This window comes from Blastomyces dermatitidis (genome assembly GCF_000003525.1).
Source record: "Blastomyces dermatitidis ER-3 genomic scaffold supercont1.1, whole genome shotgun sequence".
Taxonomy (NCBI): domain Eukaryota; kingdom Fungi; phylum Ascomycota; class Eurotiomycetes; order Onygenales; family Ajellomycetaceae; genus Blastomyces; species Blastomyces dermatitidis.
Genome location: NW_025544774.1, coordinates 6,077,915 through 6,101,187, shown reverse-complemented (window position 1 = coordinate 6,101,187; position 23,273 = coordinate 6,077,915). Strand labels below are relative to the sequence as shown.

General features: G+C 46.1%; 6 protein-coding genes across 7 annotated transcripts; 3 read left to right on the top strand and 3 right to left on the bottom strand.

Moving 5' to 3' along the window:
- Nucleotides 1-2,180: 2,180 nt before the first annotated feature.
- Nucleotides 2,181-3,390, bottom strand: BDCG_00820 (F-type H+-transporting ATPase subunit H). Its single transcript, XM_045416332.1, has 3 exons — nt 3,274-3,390; nt 3,131-3,209; nt 2,181-3,019 (listed from the first exon to the last, which is right to left on the bottom strand). The coding sequence occupies exons 1-3, from the start codon at nt 3,298-3,300 to the stop codon at nt 2,757-2,759; spliced, it is 369 nt and encodes a 122-aa protein (XP_045272090.1). The 5' UTR covers nt 3,301-3,390; the 3' UTR covers nt 2,181-2,756.
- Nucleotides 3,391-4,307: 917 nt separating this feature from the next.
- Nucleotides 4,308-5,440, top strand: BDCG_00819 (transcription initiation factor TFIIB; the record flags this gene model as incomplete). The annotated part of the gene is made up of 2 exons (XM_045416331.1): nt 4,308-4,992; nt 5,067-5,440. 2 exons carry the CDS (start codon nt 4,308-4,310, stop codon nt 5,438-5,440), a joined length of 1,059 nt encoding a protein of 352 aa, XP_045272089.1.
- An 863-nt stretch (nt 5,441-6,303) lies between these two features.
- On the bottom strand, nt 6,304-12,669 carry BDCG_00818 (glutamate carboxypeptidase Tre2). The gene is made up of 2 exons (XM_045416330.1): nt 7,843-12,669; nt 6,304-7,769 (listed from the first exon to the last, which is right to left on the bottom strand). The coding sequence occupies exons 1-2, from the start codon at nt 10,366-10,368 to the stop codon at nt 7,587-7,589; spliced, it is 2,709 nt and encodes a 902-aa protein (XP_045272088.1). The 5' UTR covers nt 10,369-12,669; the 3' UTR covers nt 6,304-7,586.
- Nucleotides 10,757-16,654, top strand: BDCG_00817. Of its 2 annotated transcripts, XM_045416328.1 has the most exons (6): nt 10,757-13,189; nt 13,245-13,416; nt 13,643-13,874; nt 13,967-14,069; nt 14,181-15,310; nt 15,406-16,654. In XM_045416328.1, the coding sequence occupies exons 3-6, from the start codon at nt 13,815-13,817 to the stop codon at nt 15,541-15,543; spliced, it is 1,431 nt and encodes a 476-aa protein (XP_045272087.1). In that variant the 5' UTR covers nt 10,757-13,189; nt 13,245-13,416; nt 13,643-13,814; the 3' UTR covers nt 15,544-16,654. The 2 variants fall into 2 exon arrangements, with proteins under 2 accessions (XP_045272087.1, XP_045279308.1); XM_045416329.1 differs by having other exon boundaries at nt 11,973-13,416; nt 15,406-16,235.
- On the bottom strand, nt 15,777-17,753 carry BDCG_00816 (uncharacterized protein; the record flags this gene model as incomplete). The annotated part of the gene is made up of 1 exon (XM_045416327.1): nt 15,777-17,753. One exon carries the CDS (start codon nt 17,751-17,753, stop codon nt 17,379-17,381), a length of 375 nt encoding a protein of 124 aa, XP_045272086.1. The 3' UTR covers nt 15,777-17,378.
- BDCG_00815 (uncharacterized protein) lies at nt 17,127-21,668 on the top strand. The gene is made up of 2 exons (XM_045416326.1): nt 17,127-18,894; nt 19,034-21,668. The coding sequence occupies exon 2, from the start codon at nt 19,039-19,041 to the stop codon at nt 21,013-21,015; it is 1,977 nt and encodes a 658-aa protein (XP_045272085.1). The 5' UTR covers nt 17,127-18,894; nt 19,034-19,038; the 3' UTR covers nt 21,016-21,668.
- The last annotated feature ends 1,605 nt before the right edge of the window (nt 21,669-23,273 follow it).

The window sequence follows — 23,273 nt, the reverse complement described above, 5'->3', positions numbered from 1 at the left end:
AAAAAAAAAAAAAAATAAAAAAAAAAAAAAAAAAATATAAAAAAAAAAAAAAAAAAAAAAAAAAAAAAAAAAAAAAAAAAAAAAAATATGGTTTGTGGAATATTTTAATATTTTTATTTTACATTTAAAGGGTATATAATAAAAAGCAGAGGGGGGGGGAGGGAGGCTATGCAGTCAAGCAACATTTAATGAGAGAGTGGCCAAAGGGCTGCGGCGGAGATGCATCAAAATGCTCTGCTGCGGCGAAGATACCCAGATACAGGTACCTAAGGTAGATAGGGAGGAAGACGGGCGTATAAAGAAAGTGAGGCAGACGGAACAAGGAAAAAGAAACACAAGAAGGAAAAGCGATCGGCGAGAAAATCGAGAAGTGAAACGAGGAAGAAATAATAGAAAACAAGAGGAAGAAGAAGAAGAAGAAGAAGAAGAAGAAGAAGAAGAAGAAGAAGAAGATGAAGAAGCAGAAGATGAAGAGGTAGAGGTAGAAGCGGGCTGACGGGACAGCTTGTCGTTCAGTCCCGCGCCCAAGTCAAACCCTGGAAGCAGAGCATTCGGGTGCGTAGTTTGAATTTCTAGCCATGTCATCCATCCATCCCCACGTCAACCCCCAACCCCCCCCCCATCTAAAATACATACACACTTACCTACGGAAGTATAGCGTCTCAATATCTCAAAAACACTCTAAGGCCCAACACATGCAGTGGTATGGTATCAAAGATAAGAATTATAAAGTAGTTAATTCTCTAGAATGATTAACTGAAAAACAACTTCGATTTTTTTTTTTTTTTTTTTTTTTTTTTAATATAGTTAGTATTGTGTTGTGTGAAGAAATTAAGTCTATTTAGTGTGTGCATATTAAATAGATAGGGTTGATATGGAGCCTTGGTTCCAGCCATGATCTGGGTTGATTTTCTAACCATGTTCAACTATAGGATGCCCTAGAACATCCGCAGTCACTCACTACTAATAATAATAATAAGAAGACTCTCAGAGATATTTTTTGTCATCGGCCTACGGACGGAGTGGGCATTTGGCGTGTTTGAGCCTCAGCCCAAAGCACCGCCCGCCTACTTAGCAGCGAACTAGCGGTTGATGGATTTAGCATTTAGTTAACGAAATCCTCTCTAGGCAATAATAGTTAACAATAATAATGGGGCATCCATCCAGCCCCGGAGAAAGCGATCTTCACGTCGTCTTTCTCTATGCTATCCCTATCTATCATTTAGCGTGGATGTTGTCTTGGTTTTACATACATGTTTTGCCACCAATAATACATAATACATAATAATACACACCTGCGCCGTGGGCTTGTGGCGGCTGAGGTTGCGTCCACGGATACCGACCGATCCTGGGCGGAATAAAGGAATTCGAAGGAACAAGGAAAGAAAATATAATACGAAAAATTAGAAGAAGCGAGAACATAAAGAAAAAGAGTATGCACCTTACGCTGTATATATACCCTCACTCACCCTCGGCTCATAGTTCGTGAACTCGCAGCGTACAAATACCTCCTACATAAATACTAGTTACACCCTTGTTCGGATGTTGCTTGTTGCTTTGCACTCAAGGTTTTACAGTGTCTTATATTTAATAATTATTATTCTCACAAACCTTCCCCCCATGCCGGTCTTCCGTCATTGTTGGAGCATTGCAAGGACGGAGCAAAGCTTCTCACAAAACACACTGGCAATACATAAATATTTTTGTCTGATAGATAAAATATCCGAATGTTACCTCTTCCCCAAAACCGCTGTAGCTTGTTTTTCCCTTGTCCCAACCAGCAACGATGAACGAGAGCAAATGCGATTCAGATACGAGTCACTGCGCTGGCATTCCCTTCAGCCCTACTCTACTTACTTACTCCCTTGACGTAACTATAATATTATTTACGGATCTGGCGGTTGTCACGTCAACCTGCCAACCAGCAAGCAAGCAACACGGCCCAGAACTCTCTTCTGTGGCTGAGTGCCGTGCCTGCAGAACAAACCAGTTTGAATATGCTGCCCTTTTATTATTGAAAAGAAAGACACGCACAAAAGGCGGAACCTTGGAAATCTAGTTCCCCCATGGGACTTCTTCCTTGTTTTCAGCTCTGGGTGCTTTCGTTGTTGTCATAATATGAGTTAGTTAATGCAGTCATTAGTTAGTTATCATTATTATATTAAATATTAAAAGACAACCTCAGTCAGATATCCCCCCGCACTCAGCCGAATGCCCAAAAATGCCCGCCATTGAAGAGGTAGTTTCGGTTGCAGCCAGCGATCGTTGTCTTAGTTTATTTCTCTCATTTTACCTTGTATTGGGCCGTGGATGTATGTCCATGATAACATATTATATTGTACATGTACTTTACTGTACATTTGTATATAAGCAGTTCCCTGATGAGCACATACGCGGCCGGGTCCGGTAATGTATTGTTCCCAATTTGAATAATATCCTTTCAGATTAGTACTGAAGTCGATATACAGAGTACTTGGTCCAGAAAGCCCACGGGTATGTCAGCCCCCCCCCCCCCCCCCCCCTCGTAATCTATGAGAAACGTAGCTCGGCCAGAAAGATATGCAAGTTCAGTTAAAACATAACGATAAGCACGAAACACATAGAAAAGAGGAGGCGAAGGAAAGAAGAAAAAGAAAAAATATATTTTGAAGTGTATAGATTTACAGATTTCCGGTGTACATTCACACAAATACACAAGGTCTATGGAAAGGGCGCTCCTTTTCTTTTTTGTTCCATTCCCGGCAAACATGGCTAATTTAGTGAGCAGCAGGCGCCTCGTCTTCGTCTTCAAACCAGTCCTCCTCGACAGGGGCGGTCTCGCCGCTGGTCGCTTGACCTTCCACCTCAACCTCCTGTGTCTCGTATGCTTTCAGATCGGCGGCGAGGTTGGCCTCCTCTGGCGATGGAGGTGGCTTGGGAGCATTGAATTTCTGGACGTGCACATCGGCGTCGGATGGCTTGCTTGGTGGGACCTTGTAGGCACGAACTTCGCGGAGGTATAGGTCTTGCACGATATCGGCTACGTAGTGATAGTAAGAGAAATTTCCGCGTCAGTTATTGAATATATGTCCAAAGTACCCGAGGCTGGGGCTCTTTCATGCTAGATGTAGAGATATATATATGTATATACCTTGTCTGATTGGGGTAGCGATGAAGGTGCGACGAGCGATCGTCAGAGGTTGTCGGGCCGTTCGGGCCAGGAGAGAGCGCTGCAGATTGATCACTCAGCAAGAAACTCAATGGCAGTAGTATTGGGAGGTCAATGGCTCTTACCGATGCTCTGAGGGATTGAGACATCATCGCGAATGCGGGGGATGGAGACGACAAGACGTTGTTTATCGTGGCTACGCCGGGGCAAAGAATATCAGTCGTTTGCCCAGCTGGTTCTCGTTAAGATCCGGATTGGGTTGTGGTTGAAGACGCAGGCTTGGCACGCGTGCTGACTCAGCGTTGTGGTCATGTGATCTTCTTCGCCTCACTCCATCCCATCTGCCTAAATGAGCTTCCGCAGTCATCGACGGCTCAAAGACTCGACAACCATCTCTCAACCACGCCTGACTCTTCCACGTGTGAGTCTCTGTCGCTGGATATCCATCAGCTACAAGTATCACTGCATCGCAGCTGGGTTTGGACGTGTTTCTACAGCATCACCTAGTAGCTGGAATCGTTGTCTACATCTCTGTCGTGAATTTTGATCCTTCTTCACGCTCCGCGTCGCGGGGACTACCTGAAGTCCGGCTAGCCCACGACCGCCTCAGCTGGAGCGTCCCAAGCCTTCACCTCGAAGCGTCGGGAGCTTTGCGCCGGACGAGCTTGAGCACTGTTCTGTGTGTTTGAACAGTTCTTATCAGTTTCGTGAAAGGTAAAGCTGAGATAGATTTACTACCCTCTGGGTTATGTGGTTGTTCTGCATCTAAGTTGCTTCTTTCGCGAAGTCGAACAGAGAAAGATCCACACTCATATCTACCTCTGCCTGCCTTGCAAATATTATGATTTCTTGGATCTACATCAATAAAAGATACTACTTACTATTCGTTAATGAAGCTAACACGATGATGAAGTGATTAGTGGACGCATTATTCCAGTCGTCAAGACGTGGATATAAATTTTGCCACTCGTCCACTCCTTCTTCTTTCCTCGAGTTCTCTGGGCAATCGCGCCCCTGTTCTATTACAGTCGCCAAACTGTATTCGCCGTTGTTTATACGTGTTTACGCATCGCAGCATAACCTCACAGTTACTTATAAAACTATTAGAAGGCGCCAAAACGACCGACTCGGTGGGAAGAAGATTTCCAAGGGAAAGAAAATGACCGTTCTGGGGACTGGGATTCGAAATGAATCTGCCACACTGTGGAAAGAAAACCTCGCGGCTCACTTGATTTGCCCTGAATGCAGAGAAACTCCTCCAAATCTCGTAACCCCGGATTCCCACGAAACCATCTGTGGGACCTGTGGCCTCGTCTTGGCAGATAGAGAGATTGATCAACACTCAGAATGGCGTACCTTCTCGAACGATGACCAGAATAACGATGACCCCTCCCGTGTTGGAGATGCGGCGAATCCGTTGTTGAACGGCAACCAGCTTGAGACCCAAATCTCATATGGCGCTGGTGGTTCTCGAAGCCGCGAGTTGCACCGGGCTCAAAATAAAATGTCCAGTGAAAAGACCAACAAGGTTTTGATGGCTGCCTACAAGGAAATAGGTGCACTTTGTGACGGGTTTAATATCCCCAAAAATGTGGCGGACACCGCCAAGTATCTTTTTAAGATCGTGGACGACGCAAAGGCATTCAAGGGCAAGTCGCAAGATGTGATCATCGCCGGGTGCATCTTCATCGCTTGTCGGCAGTGTAAAGTTCCCCGAACCTTCACAGAGATATTTGCCGTGACGCGCGTTACCAAGAAGGAAATCGGGCGGATCTACAAGGCTCTTGAGAAATTCTTCACCGCTCAAAACTTAGAGCGAATCAATTCTGTGGTCTCGAGTGGGGGTAAGCTCAGGCTACTACACAACTCACCTACATTATTGAGTAAGAATACTAATTCTAACTTTCTGAAATTATAGGTGTACCTGATCCCAACGAGACATATACTGCCACAACGTCCACGAAACCCAGCGATCTTTGCAACCGGTTTTGCAATCTGCTCGATCTTCCGTTCCAAGTCACCAATGTCTCGTCTGCGTTGGCTGACCGAGTTACATCCACGGGTGATCTTGCCGGTCGATCTCCACTATCGATCGTGGCAGCTTCAATCTACATGGCGTCCTTCCTGATGGGACAGGGAAAGTCCGCCAAAGAGATCTCCAGCGTTGCTCACGTCAGCGACGGGACAATCCGTGGAGCTTACAAGCAACTCTATGCTGAGAGAGAACGGCTGATCGACCCTGCATGGATCAAGGATGGCAAGGGTGACATGAAAAACCTCCCTGCCAGCTAGATACCTCTATATCAATTGATTTATGGTCTTGATCGAAATTTGTCCCCCGCGAACTCGACCCATCGATTTATGGAAAAAAAAAAACTTGAGTTACGAGAGAAGTAGGCGGGAGGAATAATACTGAGAAATTTCCGAAGTGATAAAATGCTTCGAAAGAGTGGATTGAGGGGATGAATGAAATAAGTCTGACCCCCAACCCAAAATCCGGTTAATTTGGCGAAGGATGAAAAACAGAGAGGAACAAAAACGCAGAAAAAAGAAAGAATCGATTCAGTGGCATACAACTTGGTTTTCCTGTTTTTCTCAACAGTATTTCTTCTTTCTTCTTGTTTCCCTCCGGAAAACGTGGCTGTTATGATATCTGTGCCGTCCTTTTTTTGTTTTCCTTTTTCCCCTCTCCGCCTGCGATACCAACAGATTGCAAAGTCTGAGGTGCGCTCTATGTTTGCGCGAATAATGATACCCCCGAAAAACGCGAGAAAATCCACCCGTGGCGGTAACGGAAGCCGAGAAATCGCAACTCCAGCCATGTTTTGAAAATGGGATGTTTTCCGCTGACCGGGGGTTTGGAATGATATGATCTTCGTCAGTGTCTAATTTGTGGTGATGGCCTGGGGTCCAAGATGATTTGAGCTTATTTATGTTATGTTTCCTTTTTGCTTTTATGTCATTTGTCCTTCTTGATTCGCCCTCGTGGATGCTTGTTTATGCGGGACTTGGACCGGGAGATGAAGATGATTGCTGAACGTGCTTGTGGACTCGAGGGGATGAAATGCAACTATCCGTTGAAAGGTGGGTGGACGGATGGACGGATAGGACTTTTTCGAGTTGAATAATAATACCAACACTTGGCCGGATGGACTTAATTGTATAATAGACACATGAATTAATTGGCTACATACAAAAAGTTATAGATAATAAATAGTTCAATCGATGGATGGGAATCTTTCTTCCTTTCGTTCATTTTATTGCAAGCTGTTGCAAATCAGAATAATAATAAGTGGTGAATAGTTTAAACGATGCCCTCTGGGTTCCGCAGATGGTGGATTTTTTTTTTCTCCTGTCGTTGTACCCCTTTTCCTTCAATTCTACCAAGCATGTTCTGGAATGTTTTGAGAATGGCAACATAACTAGTTAACTAGATGTGAACAGCGTACAGAATAAATCCATGATTTTTATTAACTTTGATATATATCCATTGAAAGTCAGTGGGTAGTAGGGGTTTGTAAGGTTTCTTGCTCTCTGCATCCTATATACATGTATATAACAAAAAGGGGGGGCCGGGCTTGATGAGGTGTGTGTTTTATAAATGAAAGCAGCCACATCCAAGCTGAGATTCAGAATCTTGAACAGAAAATTAAAGGAAGAAAGAAATGGGGTAGCTCTTATAATTTAAGTGGAGAAACAAAGTAGTGATAAATAATTAGATGAGCAAGAATAATATATTTCACACAAAAATGGAATTATATCAAAATCTTTAGAAAGAGGTAGCAGCCAAAAAAAAAAAAAAATAAAAATAAAAATAAAAATAAAAATAAAAATAAAAAAAAATAAAAATAAAAAAAGAGGAATCCACGGATGATGGAGGTAACAGCGAAGAGAAAAAACGGCCCCTTGAAAACAGCCAGATAATGAAAAGAGGCAAAAGCAGAAAGGCAAAAAGAGGTATTGAGAATTGAAAAAGGCATAGGTAGGAAACAGGTTGATGTGCGCAGGTATAGATATGTAATACATGTATGTACATGTACATAGGAAAGAATAATGTAGGGCCTTGGTGGGTGTATGTGCGTATGTACGTAGGTAGATAGGTAGGTATGTGCTAGGGGTTAAGTCGAGAGGGGCGCATGTTGGTACCTGACAAGTAGGATGTGTATATGCTTGGATAGTTGTTAAGTTGGGCCGAGAGGCTAGCTTACCATTCGTTTGTTGAGGACGGTGAGAACGGAAATATACGTGCGTATGACCATGGATGAGTCTGGCTTGGCTCCCAGTGGTGGGATATTCTATCTATCAATATGTGGAGAGAGGAGGAGGAGGAGGAGGAAGAGGAAGGATTGCTTTGCCGCAAGCCGGGTGGGTGGAGAGCCAGCCCTCTTCTCGCTTTTTCTTCTTCTTTTTCTGAGTGGACAGCATTTGCGTTCAAGTATCAGTTATTCAGCGCTATGCTGGCGTCGGTTATGATCTTGGACACTTTATCAATCCACTTCTGCAACTCGGTCCAATTCCCGGAATCAAGCGCGTCTCGGATTGCCGGGAAGAATGCTTCGTCGTAGCCTGACCATGCCTGCGGTCCGAAGATGACGTGTTTAAATTGAGTTCGGTTGGGGATCTAGAGAGTGGAGAGGAAAGAGAAATGGTTAGCCTCTTGATATCTTTACATAAAACTGGGTTTATAAACTTACTCCGCCATCCTCTTCCAAATCCAAAAGGTTGGTTTCGAAATAGGCCATGTGGCTATTATGGCTCATCCGCTTAATGGCCATGACGTTGCTTTCATAACCTCCCGAAGACGAGAGCGTTTCATTCCAGCTGTGGCCCCACCGGTGGAATTTGACAGCATTTTCACGGAAGACCTTTGCAGCATCATGCAGCGGCTGCATGTTTACCACATTAGAATCGGAATTAGGGACTTTATTATCGGTGTTACTGGTTGTTCTGGTGCCCTCTCGAGCTCCCAACAAGGGTACATGTTTGGATTTGGCATATTCTTCTAGATCAGAGACATATCTCGTAACGGCAACAGCGTAGGTTTGTATGTCGAAGGGGAGGATTGGGTTATCAGCGAGCTCGAGAAGGAGTAAAGCCCAGATCTGACCAAGAACCTTGTGGTATTTAAAACCCGGGTCGCCAACCCTGGTCATCCAATCAAAGTTGTCGTAGCAGCTGTGATAGGGATAGGGGTCACCAGTGAAGCCGAAATCAATGCTCGACATGCCTGCGATATCTTGGAAGGCAACATAGTCACTCCCAGCACCCAGACCTTCGAGTTTGGAATCCCGTTCATCCCACAGCGACCGCAGAGTTCGGTGTGTAACTGGGTCTGAGGTTCGTTTGAGGATCCGAAGTAGGACCCGCTCCAAGAGAGGGGAAGCAGCGGCGCGGAATTTGTTGCCTGATACTGCAACATCGACATTTAGGTAGGCAAAGCCGTTGCGGCGGAGTTCGTCGAGCTCGTTTTCCACGTGTTCCGTGGACCCGATCAGGTTATACTCCTCCCCATCCCAACTGGCGAACTCAATAGTTCGCAAAGGTCGCCAGCCATGCGAACGTAATAATCCAAACACCCTAACCACCTCAAGGAGAACTGCAGTTCCGCTTCCTGGATCTGCGGCTCCAAAGCACCATGCATCGCGATGGCTGCCGACGACGATCTTCTTTTCACTTTGTTCGACTCCGGTTATCCTGCCGATAACATTGAATATCGGCTGGCGCTCCAATTCGTCTTGGATGTTGACAAGGTTAACCTTCGGCGACGATGGGTCTCCTGACCACCACTCCTCAAGTTTCGGAACTCCGCCCACCCATTCCTTGGGTACTTTTTTCCCATGGCCTCGAAGTGCTTTCAGGAGAGGTTGGGCATCCCGCCACGCAATGGGGATGCTAGGGATTTTAGGAAGCGCAGTACTCTCTTCTGGAGATATTCTCTTCTTTTCGCCAGGCAATGACGCAAATCCCGGACTTAATACATCACCAACTACCCAAGACATCATACTCACCCCTCCTCGCTGTACCCCATCACTAGGCATGTACCGTCCTTTAGGCCACTCCGGACCTAGAACGAAACCATCATCGGCAGGGTCAGAATAAATGATGCATCCAGCGGCTCCAGCCAGTTCCGCTGCTTTTATCTTCAGCGCTCTGTCGCCCTGTGTACCATAGTATCTAACCAGAACAATCGAGCCTTCCAGTTTGACACCCATATCACCTAACGCCTTGAAGTCTTCTCGCGAACCATAATTCGCATATATTAGAGGGCCCGTGACGTTTCCAGACTTCGAATGCCCGTGAAATACCGGATATTGCTTTCTGGGTGGGCCTCCGTAGGATTGTTCTTCTTCGATTTTGGCCTCCCAAGCGAGCTCCGGTGGATCAACAATGGCGACCCTTCTTCCGTTTTCCTTGGGATAATTAAGATACACATCGAATTGTTCCATTGTAACATCATCCATATATGCAGACTTGAATTTGTCCTCAATCCACTGTGCCAAAACATAATTCCCTTCTGTGCCAGCAACATGGGGGAATTTTGTCATCATCTCGAGGTTCTCCGCGATGTGCGTCTCGTTGATATGGCTCTGGACGTATATACGAACGGATTCCGGATCGTACATCTGTCCTATATTTATCGGGCGGGCAAAGCTGACCACATCTGAGACCACGAGAAAGTATATAATCGTAACGAGAATAAACAATCCAACCATCCTCAGGATAATAATACAATGTTGATGTTCCACCCGCGACACAATATCCCTCAGAAACTGCGGTCTGGCGAAATTGAACTTGGGCACGTATTTCCATAACGGTAACTGTATCGACGATAGCGTCCTTCTGAAATGTGTAAATCGTTTTGAAAGCGAAGAACGTGATAATGAAGACGATGACCCGGAGTTTCCATCGGGCTCTTCCACATCCATCTGCTCCAACTCCCGCCGCAACTCTTCCGTCGAACCACGCGCTGAACTACCATTGGACGAGGGAAGGAAATCGAGACTCGACCGCTCCGACTCTACCGTTGGAGGCTGATAGTTCTCCGGGTATCTGGTTTCCTCACGCTGGCCGGAGCCACTGGTGAGGAGGCCTTGTCTTTCCGCATCGTCACTGACTTCTTCTGGGCCGAGGCGAGATTGGGAGGAGGACGGACGGGAGGAAGTGGCTTCTTCATAGGTAGGGATGGGGAGGAATTCGTATTTTGATTTCTCGTCGCTCATTGCTGTATTGTAATAGTAGCAGTGGAAACGGGAGCTCCAAACGGTGGCCCCTGAGTTCCCTTAGAAATCGCGGGACTGGGGAACTTTCTTGTCTTGGAAGTGGTATAAGGGGGTCGAGAGGGATGCGGGATCATGATATGCTTTTTGTCATCGAAAGAACAAGGCCCGGCATCGTCTGAGTAAAATCAACTCTCAAAGTCCAAGCACCTGTTGTCGTCAAAGGCCTGGTTGTGTCGTTGGGAGGTTGGAAGCAGGCGATTTGCTGATGGTCCGGGAGTCTGGAGCCTCAGAATCTCCGACGATTCTAGCCGCAATCGTGGCGTAAGGGCTTGGCGTCTGGATCGAACAAGTTATTATTAATCTATCAACAGCAGAACCTCCAACTTATCCTATACCTACTACCAACACTCCGTGCGATGGCATGTATGGTCAATATCCGGAATTTTCTATCTCAAGATTTCGAGATTTTCCTTTCTTCATGTCTGGACACACTTTGCGCCTCGTCAAGGTTCGTGCATAGAAGACAAGCCTCCAAGAGGCCATTCCTACCGGCTGAGGGCGTCTACCCCGCTTTTCACCATCAACAGTCGACTCTTCTGGAGATCATTTTTTATCCTGAGAGTTCAATAGAGATATGTGCGATTTCTTAACGTATAATGTTATGCTGAGTTTATTTACAAGTAGATTTTGTATCTTGCTTGTTATTTAACTCTCATCGCGCAGCCTTGGCACAATGTCTGCAGCCTGTTGTAGCTAGGCCACTGAGAATATTCATATACTCATGAGATTCGTCACTTAATCCATTTTATCTTTTCCCATTTTTCTAGATTCTATCCGATTTCGGACAGTATTGTATAGTTCTGTGTCTTCTATTAAATGTGCGGGCCCTGCTCCCCAACGGACAAACTAACATGGACTGATTCGTATGGCACTTTGACGCATTCTGAGAGGTTTTTTTTTTCTATCCATGGGAGGAACTGACGACGTTCATACTCCTTATTACTACGCGTGTGCTGATTATTTCTTCAGATGCACCAGCATCCCAGGCAATAAGCGCAGACCACATAGGAAGCACCACGACATCTGTTTCCAGGTGATTCAACATCGGAACAACCTCCCGGTGTGTCTGATTGCTGACATTTAAACACCCTTCTTTTGTGAAGACTCGATAAATCTGAGGTTGAACTAACTATTGCTGCCTGGTCTATATACACCGCAGAGAGGACACATGCTAGAAATGCAGCGCTCTGCTTCGCCTAAGGCTATCTCCTGAGTCACAATTATGTTCCAACCCAGCTCGGGCGCATTGCTTTGTCGAGTCAGTTTTGGCAGGAGCAGAAAGAAGTCCCAAGGGAAAAGAAATTCTGTCAGAGTGCTTCCAAATCTCCATGATTTTGGGCGACTTGGGGTTCATTTCTGAGGCCAGGGTTAATGATGTCTGAGGTAGACGTCAATCAATTCCATAAACACCTTGCCAATGCATTATTGGCTCAAATCTACTGTTTAGTTATCCACATGGTTTGCCTTCCAAAGCCTTCCTCACCAATCCCGCATGTCATATGGCAGGAGCAAAATAAACATCAAAAGTGAAACTCAACTAGTTTGAAGGCCCCGAAGGACTCCTCAGAAAAGCCCAATACTGAACACAAACACACTGCAAATAATAATCACAATAACCAGGCAACTGCATAAACCTACCCGGCCCTTGGTCTCGAGCTATTAGTGCAGGTTGGGCAGCTCCGGTCCCTTGCAGCGGCAGGATGCAAGAAATACCGACGAAGTGGAGCTTGGTACCTGAAACTGGAGTGGTTGACAAAAGCTCTGCGGCGGAAGTGCAAGGAAGGATGCATGGAAACAAGCTGAAACCGAGGATTTACTGTCGGAGCAGCCAGAGTAGTTGTGGTAAATCGCTCCGGCAAGAGAACTAAACCCTTGAAAAAGGGAAAACGGGAAAAAGTCGTTGCCTGTTTAGGCTACAAGATTTCTTTCTGGGAGGGCAATCGAAAATAAGGAACCCACTTATTTATTTATTGACCGTCACACTATCAATTGCTTAATTGAAGCTGCTCTGGCGCGGGGGGGGGGGAAACCGGGTGAAAAAAGCAAAGAAGTCTTGGCTGTCAGATTTAATCGTTACCGGTACAGCCCTGATACCAGGAACAAACCACGCCCACGCCACCAAACAATCTAGGGACTGTACGCAAAGTCCCCAAAATCGGTGCCGGCGAAGGTGGAACCTTCAATAATAATAATAATAATAATGGAAGTAGGAAGGGGGCGGAACAATAGAACCCGGTGTCGGAAGATCAGATAAGAAGAGGCGACCGCAGTATGGAACCAAAAAATTCAATTTCCGGGTGGATTTGTGCCTGTTGAGGGGAATTATCGGGAGTGGTATGGATGGTACGATACGATACGACTATTACCGTTCGATTGATAAGGACGTATTGTATTGTAAGCCGGTTACTGCGCAGCACTGCAAAACGAGAGTGATGGTGGGCTAGAAATTACTGCTGGAGTTCCAATGCTTGAGCTGTTTGTTGTATGTAGCAGGGCCTTGGTAATAATAATAAATCATAGTGTCGACTGGGAGTGAGAGTAGTGTCGTTCTGCTGTCGGTGTACGTACATGAGCGCAAGTCGTGGTTGCGGTGTGGTGTGGCTTGTTATACCATCGCGGCCCTAGTCCTAGCTCAGCTGTTGGCCCTGAGCATCCAACCGACATGCAACCATATCCACCGCTCAGGATGGATCAGGAGGAGGGTTCGAATGAAGCAATTATTTGCAATTATTACTTTACAGTACAGAAGTATCCATAATCCGTACGTCCCTCCTATCGTGGTCCGCCCCAGAGACAGCAAAGTGACAGACAGACAGACACCCTTGGCAGCCACTATATATCTCGCCGTCCCCCCATTTTCTCTGCGCTGTTACACACTCCTCCATAACTATCCATATACAGCGTATATTTTTGCGTTGCATTGTCTTGTCCAGAAAAGCTAAACACATAGAGTTCTGCGGTGTTTTCCCCATAGATAGACAATAATAGGTGTGTGTTGGGAACTCTCTTTTTTCGCCCCTTATTATTCAGGCCAAGCAGCACAATTGATCTTCGCTTGGCGATCCAATGCGACACCACCGAAATCCCTCGCGCACGTCAACAAGCTCGCAAGTGCTCAGCACCCGCACACCAACACAACCCCTGATTCCCAGACCAGAGCTTCTTATTATTGTCCGTTATTTATCGAAGCAATCTCTAACTCAAAAGATACCAGAGCGGATTAGTTTACGAGTGCTTGCACAACCGTCTTTGACTACCCTCAGCATTCTCCGCTTCCACCTCTCCCAACCTCCTCCCTCTGGATATCTTCAATCCTAAATAATACCAAAATTCACTGTTACATTTTGTGCTCCCCCCCCCTTTAAATCGATACCTCGCAAGTAAACATGTCTTCTCGCGCTCAGAATATCGGCATCAAGGCCATTGAGATTTATTTCCCATCTCAGGTAAGTCTATTCTCGAAATCTGCCAACCAGCAAGCTTGAAAACCCGAAGAATAGTGGCTAATAGGGGTCACGTCGCGGCGTGATCATATCAGTGCGTCGATCAAGCCGAACTCGAAAAGTTCGATGGCGTCAGTCAGGGCAAATACACCATTGGCCTTGGCCAGACGAAGATGAGCTTCTGCGATGATCGAGAAGGTATGAGCAAAAAAGAAGAAAAGAGAAAAAGAAAGCCCCATCCTTTGGTCCTGAACACCACTATGTGAACCCGTCCGTTTTGCTGAACAATATATGTGTGTGGAACAATAGATATCTACTCCATGGCCCTTACCACTCTCTCCTCCCTCCTCCGCAAGTATTCGATCGACCCGAAGAATATCGGCAGACTCGAGGTCGGGACAGAAACTATCCTCGATAAATCCAAGTCCGTCAAATCCGTATTGATGCAGCTATTCACGGAATCGGGAAACACAAACGTCGAGGGCGTTGACACCGTAAACGCATGCTACGGGGGTACCAATGCGGTATTCAACTCGGTAAACTGGGTGGAATCATCCGCTTGGGACGGCAGAGACGCCATTGTGGTTACTGGCGACATCGCGCTGTATAAGAAGGGCGCTGCCCGCCCAACCGGCGGCGCTGGCTGCATTGCCATGCTCATCGGGCCCGATGCGCCCATCGTCTTCGAGCCAGGTCTCCGCGGCTCCCACATCACCCACGCATACGATTTCTACAAGCCAGACCTGACCAGCGAATACCCTTACGTGGATGGCCACTACTCCATCAAATGCTACACACAAGCTGTCGACGCCTGCTACAAGGCCTACAATGCCAAAGAAAAATTTTTGCAAGCTAAGGCACAACAAAACGGCAGCATAGTAAATGGCACCATCGCCAGCAACGGCGAATCCACCCCCGCCGCAACCACAGACGACACCAAGACCCCCCTGGACCGATTTGACCACGTTCTCTTTCACGCCCCAACCTGCAAGCTCGTCGCCAAGTCCTACGCCCGCATGCTGTACAACGACTACCTCGCCGACCCAGCCCACCCCGCCTTCGCAGAAGTCCCCGCCGAGCTTCGAGATCTGGAGTACGATGCCTCCCTCAGCGACCGGACCGTCGAGAAGACATTCATGGCGCTGAGCAAGAAGCGCTTCAATGAGCGCGTGCAGCCCTCCATCGAGGTACCCACCATGTGCGGCAACATGTACTGTGCCAGCGTCTACGGTGGTCTAGTTAGCTTGTTGACGAACGCCTCGTTCGAGAACGCGGCGGAGCAGCAGAAGCGGATTGGGATTTTCAGCTACGGCAGCGGGCTGGCGAGTTCGATGTTCAGCGTGAAGGTTGTTGGCGATGTTTCGGGGATTGTGGAGAAGATTGATTTGAAAAAGAGGCTTGCGGCGAGGCGGACTGTTGCTCCGGAGGTGTATGATGAGGTGAGTGGGATAAATGCCATTCTTCTTGTCTTTTACAACTACCTGCAAAACTTTTGAAATAACAAGAAGGCTAACCAACTTTAACAAACGAACAGATGTGTCTCCTCCGCGAACATGCTCATCTGAAGAAAGATTTCGTCCCCGCCGGAAGCGTCGACACCATCGCGCCAGGAACCTACTACCTGACCAAAGTGGACGATATGTTCCGACGCGAGTACCAGATCAAGGCATAGAATAGCATACATATACATACCCTTTGCATGCCTATATACCTACCTACTCATGCGTGATGCATTTTTTTCATGAAGCGAAGATGGAGAATGGTTCGAGTTTGATAAAAAGAGGATCATCACATAGCTTTCCTCTTTTTTCTTTTTCTTTTCTTACTTTTTGCCTCCTTTTTTTGCCTCCCTTTTTTTTTAAATTGATTTTTTTTTTTTTTTTTTCTTTTGCTTTCATTTTCATATATAATAATTATTTTACCTCGGGAAGGGAAAAGGAACGGGGTAACTAGTACGCAGGGATATGGGAATGGAAATGACGGATGATTGAAGACGAGGAATAATGAGGATGAGGATGAATGGAGGGGGGAATTGAAATCGCATTTTATATCTGTTCTGTGCCTTTTTTTTCTCCCCTCAAATCCATCCATGAATCCATGATCCTCTTCTGTTTCCCCTTTTTATAATAATCTTGCACGAAAAGAAAAAAAATTCCCCAGAGATAGATTTTTTTTCTTCTTTTTTTCCTGCTTTATCTACTTCGTCCTTGTTGTTCCCTTTTCGTTATCGTTATCCCTACTTTAGGTCTTCCCCTTTTGCTTCTTGATTAGAACTTTGCGGAGAAAATAATAGCTAACAAACTATATTTCCAAACGTTTCTTTTCAACCAGAAGCACGATAGAGCGGCGCGGAAAAGGAAATAAAATTAGTTAGTACTAGGAAATTTTCACATATGCTCTTGCTTTCTATCCTCTCTTATTTTCTTCTTGCTTCATTTTGGTTTTTTCCTTCTTTGAACTTCGAACGCCTTTCTTCTGTCTTTTACGTCTTCTTCCAGTCCATGACAAAAGAAGAAAACATGACGTGCATGAGCGAAAACTGGGGTGTTGATATTGGATGATGTCGAAGGACGAAGTGAGGAGATACCAGGGGGATGGGATGGTACGGTTGCAATCTCATTGTGAACATAATGTCAGCTAAATTTTATCCACTGTAGCAGAAGACGTAGAATAGATAGATAATAGACATCGAGATTCTGTGATGGACGCGTGAATTCTGTGCCTTCATTTCCTGGTCCTGAGCGGAACAGTTTCTGACTACAACATATTCCTGAAGAAGTCGTTGTCCACGGATGTGTCTCGTCTTCCTATCGCTTGGCGTAGAGTAAACAAACACATCCCTTCTTGACCGCTTCTTGGGGGGGTGCATTGGGTGTCCGTATGTCACTTGGGATCTTTTCTCTCTCTGCAGCCTACCACGCCGCTAAACTTGATATCCCCTCCCAGCCAAAATCCTGAAACTCGTCTCAGGATGCGCTGTGAGAGGACGGGGAGGGGGCGCGCAGCCAAAAGTTGAGGACGCGATGAACTCCATGATCATCTGCTGAATGAATGCTCTATGCTGATACGCTGACAGCAGATAGACAGATTACCACCAAAGAATTGAAAAGCCTCTTCTTCTTTTTTGCTTGCACTGGTGGACAGGATATGAGTCACTGCTGATGGCCGATTCAGGAGTTTCGACAGAGATGAAACATGTTTCTCAAGGGAGCGAAACAGCGACCTTAACCAATAGAACTGGCTGACGCGCTGGAAAAGCGTTCGACGTGCAACAGACTGGAGACGGTGAGAGAAAAGCAAGCAAAAAGAGGATGTCAGAAGCTAGCTAAGCTCTCACGTCGCGTCAGTCGGTCAGGATGTTCCCATGCCGCGCGCGAGCCAGGTGAACAGATGTTTCAAGTTGTTTTCATGGGAAGTTCTGTTTCGTTTCAAGTTTCAAGGAATTCATACCCCCAGGTTCCCTTGACAGCGCCCGATCAGGCAGGTTAGGGCTAGGGCTGGGATGAATCACGCGTTTTTAACGTCTTGCTCCCCGTCGCTGGTCAACCAACCAACTGTCCTCAACGCCGGCTTCTGCAGCAGACGCGCTGGTCTCTTGACACTTTGGGGGTCATGGGCGTCTTCCAAGGCTTTAAGGGTCTGGTAGCGCCGTCCCAACTGGCAGAGCACAGTTGGTGAGACGTCGATGGAACCAGTCAGCGTGCTTGCCGCTGTGATCTCGCTGGCTTTGTCGCCCGGCACTTGCAGCAACACAGGCAAATCATGACCGCAACGGGCCAACACTGGGGCATAACTGGACAACGGGAACTGAATAATTAGAGTCCCCTTCGTGGGCGCCAACTGGAAGTCTGGAACTGCAGAAAAGGACCCCCCATTTTGCATTCTGTTGCCCAGTATTTGGACACAACTTGGGCATCCCATCCCACCACTGTCACCACCCAATGGGCATCGCAGTCCGCCGCCTTGTCCCAACTTTTCTCCCAGTTTCCTTCTCACCCCCCCCCCCCCTCCCCCCGGGCACTGGAAATAGAACACTGCGAAACAATCGCGGCGCGTCTCTCCCTCTTTCTCTGGTCTCTTTCTGGTCTCTTTTCGCCTGCTTCTATTCTGTCTGTTCTCTGCCCTTTCTTGTCCAAGTTTTGCTTGTCCGTCCCCACCTCAACCTCTGCTCTGGCGCTTGGAGATTGCTCCAGTCTCAACAACCGCCGTGTTGCCGGAAATAGCTTCGATATGCTGCCAAATATAACAGCTCCCTCAATAATAATTCATTATTCAGTAACTATGCAGCTCATAATAGCTTATCGCGATCAACCTGATACACGAAGCTTCTTCCCTTTTGCCCCTCCCTTCGCGTTACGCCATCCCCATCCCCATCCCCCTTGCCGCCCCGCCCTCCAATACCTTCCCCCCTGCGCGTCCTTGTTCCTCAGGACCCGCGCGAGCTCTCCCCACTGGAATGGCCGAAAAAGAAAATATGACATTCCCAAACAAACCCCTTAGGCGCGATGCGATGCCTGTCGTTTTATTTTATTTTTATCTTCCTCTTTTAGAACTATGTTTCCTATTATGGATTTTTTGACGCCATGTAGCTTTGTTTCATGTTGCTTCATCTGGATTGCTTCTGTGCGATATGATGGATGCGTTTACTCCCTTGTCGCGACACGTCTGTTTGAGAGAGGATTTAATACCCAACCCAATCCTCTCTCCAACCTCTTCTAAAGAAATATTCAATCAGTCATTCAATAATGATCAATCAATCCTTCTTTTAATTGTCTCGACTATCTTGAGCTCGACATTTGTTCTTGCTGCTTATTGGCTTTTCCTTTCTTTAGCCTCTCCTCATTCTATACCTCTACTATATCCTGTTCCCAATGTGCTCCTCAAGTTAAATATATACCAATTTAAAACTTGAGCTCCTTGCTTGTTTCGTCTTTGCTTGCGAGGAACATCTCCTGCAGTTTTACTCCGCTCAGGGCAAGCAAGTTTTGTTGTATCAACTTGATCCCCTTTTTTTTCGCATAGAGTATGTTGAACCCCGCTACCAACCCCCACCATCCGGAAAGAAAAAAAAGAAAAAGAAAAAGAAAAAAAAAAAAAAAAGAAGAAAAAGAAAAAAAGAAAAAAAAATTGATCTGGCCTTTACCCCTGACGCAATGCCGCAGAAATAATGTCGTCGGAACTATATTACCTCAGGCCATCAACGCCTCCCCCTATGATGACCACTAGTCAATATGCTGGTAATCATCATACACATGCCCGTGCAGACTCGAGTTCCTCTAATAACTCGTCGCCGGATTCTGCTGGCACCAACCTCACTACTCCGAGTTTGTCACCGGTCATCCGCCAGCATGGACCGGCTCTCCTCCCAAAGATCAGACCTCAGGATCTTGTGGTTGAACCGGTATCCTCGAGTGGACCCATTCGTCACCGCAAGGGCCAGTCCACTGTCCGCAAATCCAACGCGTACTCACCCTACCCAGCTAGTCGATCTCAGATGCGTGGATCTTTGACCTCGCCAATCGACTGCTCCCTTATCTCGCCGATTTCGACTTCTTCTATGCTGGGCCATCGGGCCCCTTCAACAACTCTCTCTTCACCAGTAACTCTGACCCCATCTCATACACGGCTTGCAGGTGGACATTCTCGTTCAACATCCACTAGCAGCATTGATGAGGCAACTTGGGCCCGCTATGGATACCCAACCTACCGACAGTACCCAAGATATGTGACCCAATGCAGCCCGACAACTCCAGTTTCAGCAACATCCTTTCTATTCTCATCTTATCTACCGCTGAATGAACCAGTTACTCACCCAGAGCCATCCCCATTGCTCCAGCCTGCCTACTATGCTGAAACTCCAGTTACAACCCTGGGTCCACCGATCCCTGCTGCCACCGTGACTACTCCCCCTTACTCAGACTCTGATGACCTGGAGCTTTCCACCACACTCCTTAAATACCTAACAGAACCAACGCAGGCCATCAACCTAGTGCAGCATGTAAGAGTGCCCGTGGGCCGTGGACAGCAACATCATTTCTGGTGGGATATCCGAAACCTGCGAAGTTGGTCCAGCTTCTCTCTATCTACAATCCACTCTATCCCAAAATTGACCGCGCTCCTCACCACCCAAGTCTCCCAAGACCACCATCCATTATCAACTGTCACCCCATCGCGCCTCTCCCCCAGCTCTGAAGGGGCTCTGTCCGAGTTAATCCGCGACATCTACGCCCCACGCGTAAACGCCGCCATTCAAACCTCCATCGGCAACGGTCTGTTCCTCAGACCAACAGCAGAAGCCTTCCTCACAGGAAACCGCAGCAACAGCGGCCCCCACTTTATCGCCAACTATGCCACAGACATCCAACGCACAGCTTCTGGCAGCCAACGCGGCCGCCTCGTCGGCCTGGTGAAGAGCTTCAACTGCTGGAACAGCGGGATGCGCCAGGAACCACCGCACAAGCGTGTCGAGTACCTGAATGGCCTCGCACACCTCCAACGCTGCATGCGCGAGCACTCTTGTCGCTACGGCTTCATTATTACTGAAATTGAGCTCGTCTGCGTCCGCGCAGGTTGCGACGATTCCACCGACATACCCTACTTCGGCTATCTGCAAGTCGCCCCGCCAATAATGACAAACCTTTCATCGGAATCTTATTGCCCACCCACCCACCAACAACAACAACCATCAATGACTCGCTCCCACTCCCATCGCTCCTCCTCCGCCCAATCATCTGACTACTCCCCAACTCCCTCCCGCTCACCCACCCCACCATCCTCCTTCTCGTCCTTCTCCTCAGCTTCCTCGTCCTCCTCAACCCCTCTCACCGCAACCCTAGCTCTCTACTATCTTGTCCTCCTCTCCAAAGCCGAAGCCCTCCCCTCCCAACCCCACGGCTACCTCAACGTCGGCGGCCACGGCACCCTCACCCGCCAACACGTCCTGCCAGAGGGGAAAGACAAATGGATCCCAGAGCCACAGACCGGGGAGAAGCGCGATGCGAAGAGGGTGCGCGGGTGGGTGTGGCCGCAGGATCCGTGGCATCGGCGGGAGGGAGGTGGGGTAGTAGGGAGTCGGGCGAAAGCCCATCAGCAGAATGGTGGCGTGAAGGGAGGGGTGGGAAAGGGGAAGAAATGGCATAAATAGTGGTTTCCATGTGTGATGAGTAATGAAGTAATGTATGATTGGGGCGTTTTGCTTTTTATTTTATTTTTTACTAGGTTTTTGGTATTTGTGATCGGTTTGTTTGATACTTACTTAATTGGGGGGAAATGGGGTCTTTTTTTTCTCTTCTTTCTTTTCTATACATGTACATATTTAGGATCACTTCTTGGTGTTTGGTGTTGATGTGTTTTATATATTTCCCTAGTTTATTTTTATGTTTCTGTTCTTTCAATTTTTTCGCTTCTTGCCTTCTGTTTTATCTTTTATTTTCCTTCTATAAACTACCCGTTTCTCATGGTTCATTTCTTATAGTTTTCTTCTCGTCCGTCTTAGATGTCTGTCACCACCATAACCACCAATCAATTGAGTGATGGGTGATATATGTTTATTTTCATCTTTTATTATACATTTTCTTCTCTGTTGAAGGACACTGGGGCAAAAGAGCTCAATAACCACCAGCTTTATACTGGTAGTTAAGGGGCCGAACCATTCTATTCAACATTCAACATCTGTTTTATTATCTCTTCATTAATCTCTCTGGCATATTCTTCCATTACTTTAGACCATTGTATTGTACTGTACATTACATACATAGGCCCTGTTCCTAGAAAATACATTTGTTTATTACTCCTATACATCTACATCTGCACATAGAGTCCAGAAGCGGAAAAGAAGGCAACTAGCTAGCTAGCTAGCTATCAAGCCAAAAGCAGACCAACTTGGGATAAAAAGAAACGTGGGTCTAGCCCATCGGTTCGATCATCAGTCACATATTTAGATTTTGCAGCCTTTCTTCACTTAGCTCCCGGAAAATCATGCAGAATAACCTTATGCAAAGCAGATCAATAATAATAGCTCTATGCCCTGCATCATTATTTATTTATTTACTCACCTATACGCGCTGGTCAAGTCTCTCAAACAACGGCAGTTGTGTTTCAAGTACCCGCTTGTGCTGGTTGATGCGGGCGTTTAATCTTGGCGGGCGCTTAGGCTTGTCTCCAGTGCTATTTTTCTATTTATAGTTACCATCACATTAGGTAACTAGTTAGTTAACCTTCCAAGGTTCCAACTTGTAACTGTTGGCCCTTACGGCCGTTGCGGTTAGCGATCCCACTAGATCACATGACCCACCACTATATTATGTTCCTGTAGATAGATCTATCAATACAACCTTAAACTATTCTACAGGTTATAGCCTGAATGATACATTTTTCTTTTTAGAATATTATATCAACATATTTTTAACACAGATAGTTTATCTTTTTTAAAAAGACTCTTACTCTTTATTAAAGATATTTCATTTTCTCTGAATCTATCAGTCAGCAGATTCATATACTTTATATTTTTAAGAAAGTACATTCTTCATTGTGAAGAATATTACTTTTTATCTTTTTATCTTTTTTTTTTACATATCTAAAAGAAGTAGAGTCATCTCAATATAAGTAATATATCTATTACTTCAGAGTTTAGCTCAAGACTTAGAATCACACACTTCACTAAACAACTCATTGATAGAATAATTACTTATTATAAGAAAGCTTCTGACTTATAAGATAAGACTGAGATCAGTTTTCATCAGAGTATGAAATTTAATAATGAGATAATAGAGAAGCTTCAGAATAAAGAAAAGCAGAGTTAACATTTATCTACAGAATCTGTTCATTTTAACTCTTTAAATTCTTCACTATCTTTCATCTCTGAAATACTGACTTTTAATAATGATCTGAATCAATCTATCTATTACACTGCCCCGGTGGCCGAATGGTTAATACGGCCACCCGGTAGCGCCTTGGCGTGGGAAACCAAGGCGTGTGGGTTCGAAACCCGCAGGGGATACATTAAATCTGAAACTCAAGCACCTCAGGTTTCTAATAAATACAGAGGTGTACAAATCACTTCAATAAATCGCTCTATGTTCCTGGGCTGGAAAGTTATTATCGCATGTATCTAATTGTCACTTCTTTGTATTTTCTATGTTCTTGTTATCTTGGCGTGGTCTCAACACCTGTATTTCCTCCTGTATAATCAACACTTGACCTGTATTTAACATCACGCAAGGACTCATTATAAGCTCCGCTTGCATATGAGTATAATGAAAGAATAATAATAATAATAATAATATCTATTGCACTGCAGACAATCTTATGAATTTTATACAGATAATACTACAGAATCAGATAACTGCAGCTGAAATCACTTAACATCTCACTATATCTGTATAAAGAGACACTATGAGAGAT